Raw genomic sequence first — 9,772 nt, 5'->3', positions numbered from 1 at the left:
CTGGGGGCCGTGCGGAGGGTCCTGGGGGCTGCGGGGGAGGCCCTAAAGGCCGTGGGGAAAAGGGTGAGGGGCTCTGGGGTGAGGCTGAAAGGGCTGGGGGGGAACTGGACGTGCAGCAGTTCCTGAAGTGGATTTTGGAGAGGGATGAGGTGCTGAGGGATAGGGGGTGGAAGAGGGAACAGCTGCAGGAGGATCACGCTGTGCCCCTGATTTAAACCAGCTCGGTGTTCCAATCCCGCCTCTTCTTGGCTTTTTCCTTGGAATTTCAAAGGGGTTTCAGAAAAATCAGGACCAAAGAGCCAGGCCAGCACCTGCAGTTGATGGTTTAGTTTGGAAGAACGGGGAGAATTAACTCCATCTCTTCATCCCTCATCAGCATAATGCCTTCAAACCTTGATTTCTGTAACGAGAAATGTGTTATTTTATCGGGAATAAAAGAATGTTCTCCCTTTTCTCAAGGATTCTGGTGGACAGTGCCTCACCCAAGCCATGGCCACACGTCTCAGATCGGTGAGTTGGGGCCTCAAATGGTGCTTTGGGAAGTTTTGTCTTGCAGAAACAAGTTCATAAACATTCTCCACATCCCTGGGAAAGACACGAGGCTGTTCCTGCATTAATGATAATTCTGGGGAGAAAACATGATTTTCCAAGCTATTTTGGATAGGTTGAATTCAAACCTTAAAATCAATATAGGCATCTAGCTTGGCTTGCCATCAATATTATACTGTGCAATATCAAATTATAGAGAGTTTATAATAAAATTATGTCTAACTGTGGCTGGCCCTGGATCCCTGGGAGTGTCCAAGGCCAGGCTGGAATAGCAACCAGGGACAGGGGAAGGTGTCCCTGCCCATGGAATAAAATGAGCTTTAAAATCCCTCTCAACCCAAAGCAGTCTGTGATTCTGGGATTGCTTTGGAGCCTCTGCAGTGCTCAGGGGTTCAGAGGCAGAGGGCAGCATTCTGCTGCAATAAAACTTCACTTCAAGCACATCTCAGAGCAGTTTGGATGCTCTCGGTTCCTGGAGAGTGCACGGGGATCAGGGAATGCCAAAATGGTGTGGGGTGGAAGGGAGCCAATGGGAAAGGGTACAGGGAAAAGGGAAATGTCAGTGGAAGGGAGTGGCTGCCTTTGAGGGGAAGCTGAAACATTTCCTGTCCCCTCAGAGCCCCTCTGACTGAATCCCCTCATCTTCTCCAGACCACATCCCAAAATGCCACAGCTGCTCCCTTCTGAGCACTTCCAGGCATGGGGACTCCAGACCTCCCTGGGCAGCCCCTTCCAAGGCTTGGCCTCTCTTTCAGTGGAGAAATATCCCAAATATCCCCCCTGAGCTCCCCTGGCCCAGCCTGAGGCCATTCCCTCTCCTCCTGTCCCTGTTCCCTGGGAGAAATCCCGACCCCCCCTGGCTGTCCTCTCTATTCAGGGAGCTGTGCAGAGCCAGAATTCCCCCTGATCCTCCTTTTCCCCAGGCTGAGCCCCTCCCCAGCTGCTCCCCACCCTGATCAGACTCTCCTTTGCATGGCCCATCCCAAATAAGGGGTTCAGCTTTGATGTAACTCAGGGAATTCCTCCAGTTTCTCTCGTGGATCACCCAACACTTGGCAGCAGAACCTTTGCTTAAGGATGTGGCCCTTAAAGAGTTGGGAACAATCCTTGGCTTTGTGTGGCTCCAGGGGGTTCAGGCTCCCTCAGAGATCCCTGCAGAGGTGGGGGTTGTGTTACAACCAGGAGTAAAACTCTTCCCAGCCAGCACAGAGCATTCTTTGTGTGAGAGTTCCCTCAGACTCAGGGCCTGGATGTTCTGTGCTGGCAGTGAGGTCTTTGGTCTCAGTCCAGTCAGAGGAGTGGCCAGACTGAACTCTGTTAATTAGTGACTCCAATCATTGGTTTGCAAAGCTCAGAGAAAAAGAAAGGAGGAACTAATGGCTCAAAAGGACAGCCCCTGCCTTTACCTGCTTGTTTTCTTGGCTCTGAGTGTCACAGGTACTGGTAATGGGGATGGTTTTAATGTTCTGAATTAGCTGTGCCAGGAGGCTGAAGCAAATCCCAGAATCATCCCAGAATCATCCCAGAATCATCCCAGAATCATCCCAGACTGGTCTGGCTTGGGAGGGATCTTAAAGCTTGTCCAGTTTCACCCCCTGCCATGGCAGGGACACCTCCCACTGTCCCAGGCTGCTCCCAGCCCCCTCCAGCCTGGCCTTGGGCACTGCCAGGGATCCAGGGCAGCCCCAGCTGCCAGGGCCTGCCCACCCTGCCAGGGAACAAATCCTTCCCAATACCCCAGTATTCCCTCCATCCCTGCCCTCTGGCAGTGGGAAGCTGCTCCCTGTGTCCTGCCTCTCCATGCTCTGGTAAATCATCTCTCTCCATCTTTCATGCAGCTCCCTTCAAAGTCTGGCTTTGCTATCCAAGCAGAGTCCACGGGGGCCAATCTTTTTCTTCCCTCCTTCCCTCTGGGTGGTGAGCACGAGGCAGAATCCTTCCCCAGTCCCTCCCTGTGCCAGCCCAGAGCTCTGATGCCCGGATCCAGGTTGCTGTGGCTCCCTGGGGGGAGCTGGGCTCAGAGTGTCTGTGTGTCTGTCCCTGTCCCTGCAGGCTGCCAGGACCTGCACTGTCATCGGGGGCTCGGGTTTCCTGGGCCAGCACCTGGTGGAGCAGCTGCTGGCCAAGGGCTACAGTGTCAACGTCTTTGACATCCAGCAGAGGTTTGAGAGCGAGCAGGTGACCTTCTTCCTGGGGGACCTGTGTGACAAGGAGGTGAGGAAGGGCTGGGGCAGGTACCAGGGCAAATGCAGGCCTTGCACATTTTTCCCCTGAAGGAAACAGGTCTGGAGTCTGTGCTCACAGATCAGTGCCTGCCTTGTGCTGAGAGTGGGAAAGAGCAGGGCTGGCTTGTGGCTGGTGCTTTGCATTACTGTTAGCTGGCACTCCCAGGGTAATTACAGTCCCTGGGCTAATTGCAGGGGGCTCTCCCAGCTCTCCTCAGCTCTGTGAGAATGGCACAGTTCATATTCCCAACAGTCAGGGAGGGATGAGTGGGAGGTGACTTGGGGACAGTCACCTGCACCCAGCCAGCGCCATGGGGAACTTTAAACCTGCTGCTTCCTCAGTGTCCCAGCCCCAGGTGGTCCTGAGCCTTGTTCCTGCTCCAGGGAATTGCAGGGAGCTCAGCCTCCAGCTCTGGGGAAGCTCCCAGGATTTCTCTGGGGAGAAGAGAGGATGTGCAGTGTGGTGGGGACAGGACATAGTGGGGATCCTGGATGCTGATCCCATTCCAGCTGCCCACCTGTATGGAGGGAACATGAAATGCTGCTGTTTCCATGAAAGAAAGCTGTTTCATTTCCCTCCTGTTATTTTTTCCTGGTTATCCACCGTGGCTGTGGCTCCATTCCCATCTCCCCCCTGCCTTCCTGCAGGCTCTGCTGCCAGCCCTGCAAGGAGTGTCCGTGGTGTTCCACTGTGCATCACCAGCCCCTGCCAGTGACAACAGGGAGCTGTTCTACAAGGTGAATTTTATGGGAACCAAGGCAGTCATTGAAGCCTGCAAAGAAGCTGGAGTGCAGGTAAAGCTGGAAAAGCCCTGGGGACCGGGAGGGGCTGCTGGACTTTGTAACATGCCAGGCCTTTTGCATCACAGACCAACGTCAGCCTCGTTTGAGAGGGGGACAAAGGGCTCTGAGATACTCAATTCCCACTCACTCCATCAAAACCAGTGGGAGAGAGGCTCTGTGGGTCTCCTGCTTAGTGTAAACTCCCTGTTTGCCACAGAAAACCACACTGTGATGGGAAAACATCCATCAAAACCTCCTCCCTGGGAGTCACCCTGGCAGAGCAACACCTCCCAAGTGGCTCTTTTCCTGCTTTCTTAAGGGACAGCCCCAAAGAGGGCTTTTCCAGCAGTGGGAATATTCATGGCACCTGTTCCCTCCATGAATTCCTCACCATGGAATGAGGAGGAACACACCTGGGCCATAATCTCAGTGTCATTTGCTTTAGAAAGTCGATTGCCTGCAAAAGGAAGAGCCTGAGGAAGCCAGCCTGGAATTGGAGACTGAATTTTCTCCTTAAATGACTTTACTATCCCCTAAGTTTTCATTTAAATTAGTTTATTTCATTTATTTTAAATTTATTTATTAGATTAATTTCATTTAAACCACCAAACAAAAACATCCAAGGTTTCTTTTTTGTTGTTGTTTAATCCACTGTGATCCAAGATGAGCAAATCTTTCTTTAAAACCCCTGGGTGTGTGTTAAGTGTTCCAAGCCTCTGATTTTCCTGGAGATGTTTCCCCTGGATTGACTGCCTTGGGTGTTTGTTGGAATGTTTTCATCTCCTTTATTTAGCATTAAATGATGTGACAGAATGGATTAAAAAAGGAGAGTTCACTTACCTGCAATTTCTATTCATCTTCTGTTAGACTGGGGTTATTTTCTGTAGGATCAGTTGGTTAAATATTATTATTATTATTATTATTATTATTATTATTATCTTTACTCAGCCTTTGTAAATAATGACCTTTCTATTTTAGGCTTTAAAGAGCTGTTTTCTCCCCCATCTCTTGCAGAAATTGGTGTTGACCAGCAGTGCCAGTGTAGTTTTTGAGGGCACAGACATAAAAAATGGCTCAGAAGATCTCCCCTATGCACAGAAACCTATTGATTACTACACAGAGACCAAGATCCTGCAGGAGAAGGTATTTGCCAGCAGTTAAATAGTTATTTTTTTGATGTATCCACTTCATAAAAAGAGAATAAAATCAAGCTGTGGCATGAATTGCCAGGGAGGTTGAGTGAAGCCCTGCAGAGGTGGCTCCAGGACTGCCAGAGGTGTCCCTGCCACGGAAGAGCCACGGGATAATCCCAGCTCTTACCTGCCACAGCTTTGTTTTAGCAGCAGTCAGGGCAGGTTTCTGTCTTCCCTGCTTCTTTTCCTGATTTGCAGCCTGAATTTAGAGTTGGGAATGTGAAAAAGGCACTGAGGAAGGAGGAGAGGAGTTGGGAATGTGTCCTGAGCTAAGGGACACAGCCATTACTGAAAATACAAATGCTAAGAAAGATCTCCAAACATCTGAGAGTTGACAGCTTTGGACCCCTGCACACCACCAGGATCTGCTCTCCTCGTGTTCTTTCTGCTGCATCTGTGGTTTAAATATGGGATAACAATGTTGTCATCAAAGACCTTTTTTGGAGCCTTTTTCCATGGCTTGCATTTCAGAATCTGTGCTTTTTTGTGCCAGAAAGAATTGAGAGTCCCTTCCATGCTTGATGCTGACAAGTGTGAGAGCCTGGAAGGAATTTCCTCCACAAGAGCTTAATTAATCTTAATTGTGAAAACATCTGTTCCTTCACCAGCACTTTGCAGCAAGTGATGAAGGGGGAGCTGAGCAGCAGCAATCAGGGGTAGCCCCAGTGCTGTGATGATGGCTTTGTTTTGGGGGAAAGCACTTTGTCTGTGCCTCCTCCACAGAAATTGCAGCAGCTGCTGGAAATGAGGAGAACACGTTGCTTAGGAGCTGCCAGGAGAATGAAACCTGCTCCAGAGCTGCTGGATGTGCTGCAGGCAGATGGGGACAGGCCTGGGGTGGCAGTGGCTGCTGGCAGGGACAGAAATGGAATTCCTGAGTGTTCTCCTTTGCTCCAGCTCGTGCACAGAGTTCATGGAGTGAGGGAGCTTGGAGAGCTCCTCTGGCTTCTGGGGAAGAGAAGAAGCAAAGCCTTCCCTTCCTTTGTCAATTTGTTAAGTGCTCAACCATAAAAAGCATTTTTTTGTCTGGTTTTCTTATCAAGGAGAGCTGGGAAAAGAGATGGGAACAAAGGAAGGATCATTTGGAAAGACAGGAGGGGATAACAATTCTTCCACAGGTTCCTCCCCAAGGAGATGGGGAGCCCCCAGTGCTGGGCATGGGCTGCATTGCTGAGCTCTGTTTTCCTTCTTGACTTTTCTTCTCCCCTTTCCCTGCAGGAGGTGCTGAGTGCAAACGACCCAGACAACAACTTCTTCACCACTGCCATCCGTCCCCATGGAATATTTGGTCCCAGAGACCCTCAGCTGGTTCCCATCCTCATCCAGGCAGCCAGGAGTGGCAAAATGAAGTTTATCATTGGGTGAGCAAGGCCCAGGCATTTCAGAGCTGGGGCAAAATCCTTGCTGGATCTGCAAAGCCCTTTGGGAAGGGAACAAAAGGAAATCAGTTGTGTTGTTTCTTTTATTTTTCACTTTCCAGTTGTTGTTTTTTTTCCTTAAAAATCCTGTGTTAGGGGCTCATTCACAATGCCAAAGGAATATCCATGAGGAAAGCTGGTTAAAGGGCTGTGCCATTAATGTGACACAGCTCAGGTTACTTGCTGTTAATTTATACCACTTGTGGTATAAATTGAGGTTCTGGTAATTAAAACCCCTGTTAAATATGAAATACTGAAAGTGTGGCCTGAAATAACCCAAAATCCCTGTTAAATATGAAATACTGAAAGTGTGGCCTGAAATAACCCAAAATCCCTGTTAAATATGAAATACTAAAAGCATGGCCTGAAACTGCAGCACCAGAAGAGTGGGAGAAGGGGAAGGATGAATTTATCCTGGTGGAAGCCTTTCCTTCTGCCACCAGCAGATTTTCAGCCCAGCTTTAACCTGGGGGTTAAATTCCTTTTTTCTGTGTGCAGGGATGGAAAGAACCTGGTGGATTTCACCTATGTGGAGAACGTGGTGCACGGGCACATCCTGGCTGCAGAAAAGCTGCACAAAGGCTCTCCCCTGTGTGGGAAGGTGAGGAAGGAGGGGAGGGAAGGGATCCCCAAGCTCTGCTGTGGGATCTCTGCTGATTTCTGGGTGTCCTGGACATCCATCCTGCAGGTTTTCCATCTGTGGTGGGTGAGCTTTGTGTGCAGCCAGCTGGGCTGGATGGAAATCCTGGAATTCCCTGCTCTAAAACCCCTTGTGAAGGGTGATCCAGGCAGAGCTGGGAGGCACACATGGAATCACAGAAGCTTTTGGGACACGGTTCAGAGCAGGAGGAACTTCCCCAGGTCCTGCCGTGCTCTGGGCACGCTGGGGTGTTTTAACCTGGCTGTGGCAGCCAGTTGGGTTGACATTGATGAGGAATCCTGGCCTCTGGAGCGCTGATTTCCTTGGAAAAGCAGGGATTCCCCCCTCTTCACACAGAGGTGGGCAGTGCAAAGCAGCTTGTCAGGACAACGTGCTCTGGGCCAGGTCAGGGGGGTCATGTCCTCAGCACGAGCAGGAGAGGGGCCAGCTCAGAGCCAAACCTGGCAGACCCAGCACGGTTTTAACCCCTGGCTTCTCCTGTCCCTCCCTTCCAGGCCTTCCACATCACCAACGATGAGCCAATTCCCTTCTGGACCTTCATGTCCCGGATCCTGACCGGCCTGGACTACGACCCCCCCAAGTACCACATTCCCTACTGGCTGGCCTATTACCTGGCCCTGCTGCTGGCCCTGCTGCTGGCCCTGCTCAGGCCCCTGGTGACCATCAAGGCCACCTTCACGCCCATGAGGGTGGCCCTGGCTGGGACCTTCCACTACTACAGCTGTGAGAGGGCCAAGAGGGCCATGGGCTACAGCCCCGTGGTCAGCCTGGACGAGGCCATTGCCAGGACTGTGCAGAGCTACCCCGACCTGCGCCGGCCCAGGGCCTGACAGCCCTGCCTGGAGCCCCTCCTACCTGATTTCCATCATTCCTGGCAGCTTCACGTGGAGCAGACATCACCAATTCCCAGGAACCAGGAGTTTTCTGCTCCTCCTCGCCGTTCCCCCGCTGTGGGAGCTGTGCTGGCAGTTTGTTTCTTGGATGTGACTTGTTGTTTGGGAAGAGCTGCTGGGCTCCCTGGGCTGTGAATAAACACCCTGCTGTGCCCTCTTCAATCCCAAGCAGGCACACCAGCATTCCTGCTCCCCTCCCTCCACCCTCAGCTGTGTTTTGTTGCTCTGGTGACAGCAGCCACCCCTTCCCGGAGCTGCTGGGTCACAAACACTTCCCGTGGCTCCTCTCTGGGCTTTCCTTTGCTCTCCCGTGCCACAAAGGGGTTCTGCCACCATCTCTGAAATCATTGCAGCTCTTCTGATCTCCCTCCACGATCAGGGGGTGATTTGGCTTCCCCTGAGGCAGCAGAAGGAACCCATAAGGATTCCTTTGTCCATGCAGGATTGATTTCTGGTCCAGAAGAACCCAAATAAATCACACAGGGGTGACTTCCCAGCTCTGTGTCCCATATCTCAGCACAGATCCCTCTCTCAGCACAAACAGGATTTTAATTTCCTTTTTTTTAACTTTCCCTTTTAGGGGCAGAGATCTTTGGGAGCAGCCTGTTTTACCACAGCTCCCTTCCCACAGGATCTGCAGTGCTGGGAAGATCCAGGCTGCTCCTCCCTGCCCTGCCAGTGCTGCTCACGGGGATTTTTGGTGCTCAGTCCATGAAAAAACCTCTTTTCCACAAGGAAATGGATACAAAGCAGTGGTCCCCGAGCTATTTCCTGTGACTTTTTGTGTATTAAATGTTCTCTGCCCTCTAATCTTTCCAAGCACTTCAGTTCTGGTTTGGTTTTAAATGAGGGCTTTAGGTCAGAGCTGGAATTCCCCCCCTGTGCAAATTCCTGGCTCCCTGGGAGTTCTGGTGCTTCAGATTTCAGAAGGATGGGAAGTGCCTCAGCCACGGAATTACAGAATTCCAGGATGGTTTGGGTTGGGAAGGACCTTAAAGCTCATCCCATTCCACCCCCAGGGACGCCTTCCACTGTCCCAGGCTGCTCCAAGCCCCATCCAACCTGGCCTGGGACATTCCAGGGATCCAGGGGTGGCCCCAACCTCAGGCACAGCCAGCCTTAACCCCAATGTGCTGCTCTAGTCTGATCAAATTTAAATTTATTATAACTTCTGGCTGTTTTCTGGGAGGAAAAACAAAACAAAACAAGCCACTGGGGCTTTTTTTCCTGGGAATTTTTATTAGCTGGTTTTACCAAGCTTGGCCTCGCTTGCTCTTGGAGCAAAGGGTGGCCAGGTGCTTGGGCCAGCACTGGCCAGCGCTCCTGGCCTGCTGGGAGCAGGGATAACTCTTCCCTCCAGAGCTCTCAGAGCAGCCAGCACAGGCTGTGAAGCAAAATTGCCATTATCAATTCCAAAATCCGGGATCAAATGCAGGTGCAGCCTGTCCCTGCCAGTAAGACTCAACAGGAGCTTCCCCACCACTTCAAAGAGTCCCCTGGAGCACTCTCATCCAAATCCTTATCTCCCCCTCTCTGCTCTCCTGGCCTCTCCTCGTTCTGCTGAGCTGAGTCTGGTTCTGGCAGTGGGAGAGATAAAGAGAGATCTGCTGCTGCTTATCCTGGAGAAAGGAAAGGGGAGGATTAAAAGTGCTTTTGCAGGTGGAGTTGAGGTAACCAAAACCTCCATTCCCCCTCTTGGAGAGATTGCAAAGGAACTCGCTCAGGAGGGTTGTGCAAGGATTCCCTTCGGCCTTGCCCTTGGATGTGGGGGAAGCCCTGGCCCAGCCACACCTCCAGAGAGGAAAAAGGGATAAAAGCAGGTGAGAAATGACCCTGCGTGTCCAGGGAGCAGAAAGGCACGGAGCAGGGGCGTGCAGGAGGTGTCCCAGGCCAGGCTGGACAGGGCTGGGAGCAATCTGGGATACTGGGAGCTGTCCCTGCCCACAGGATGGGCCTGAAGGTCCCTGCCAAGCCAAATTTTGATGCAGTGAGGTGTGGGAAGGTCCCTTCCAAGCCAAATTTTGATGCAGTGAGGTGTGGGAAGGTCCCT

The 9,772-nt window shown here is 51.6% G+C and overlaps 1 protein-coding gene across 2 annotated transcripts in view; it reads left to right on the top strand.

Moving 5' to 3' along the window:
* The window catches only part of NSDHL (NAD(P) dependent steroid dehydrogenase-like), an 8,829-nt gene extending 297 nt beyond the window's left edge, over nucleotides 1-8,532 (top strand). For both annotated transcript variants that reach the window (XM_015626816.2, XM_015626817.3), the window contains exons 2-8: nucleotides 460-510; nucleotides 2,602-2,763; nucleotides 3,423-3,569; nucleotides 4,572-4,700; nucleotides 5,969-6,111; nucleotides 6,667-6,769; nucleotides 7,324-8,532. In XM_015626816.2, coding sequence (XP_015482302.1) covers nucleotides 490-510; nucleotides 2,602-2,763; nucleotides 3,423-3,569; nucleotides 4,572-4,700; nucleotides 5,969-6,111; nucleotides 6,667-6,769; nucleotides 7,324-7,659 — 1,041 coding nt within the window. In that variant the 5' untranslated portion in view covers nucleotides 460-489 and the 3' untranslated portion in view covers nucleotides 7,660-8,532. The remainder of the gene's footprint in view (nucleotides 1-459; nucleotides 511-2,601; nucleotides 2,764-3,422; nucleotides 3,570-4,571; nucleotides 4,701-5,968; nucleotides 6,112-6,666; nucleotides 6,770-7,323) is intronic.
* Nucleotides 8,533-9,772: the final 1,240 nt, after the last annotated feature.

The sequence above is a fragment of the Parus major genome, chromosome 4A (genome assembly GCF_001522545.3).
Source record: "Parus major isolate Abel chromosome 4A, Parus_major1.1, whole genome shotgun sequence".
Classification (NCBI taxonomy): Eukaryota; Metazoa; Chordata; class Aves; order Passeriformes; family Paridae; genus Parus; species Parus major.
Note: the sequence above shows the minus strand (reverse complement) of the source record. Positions and strands in the feature narration are given on the sequence as shown.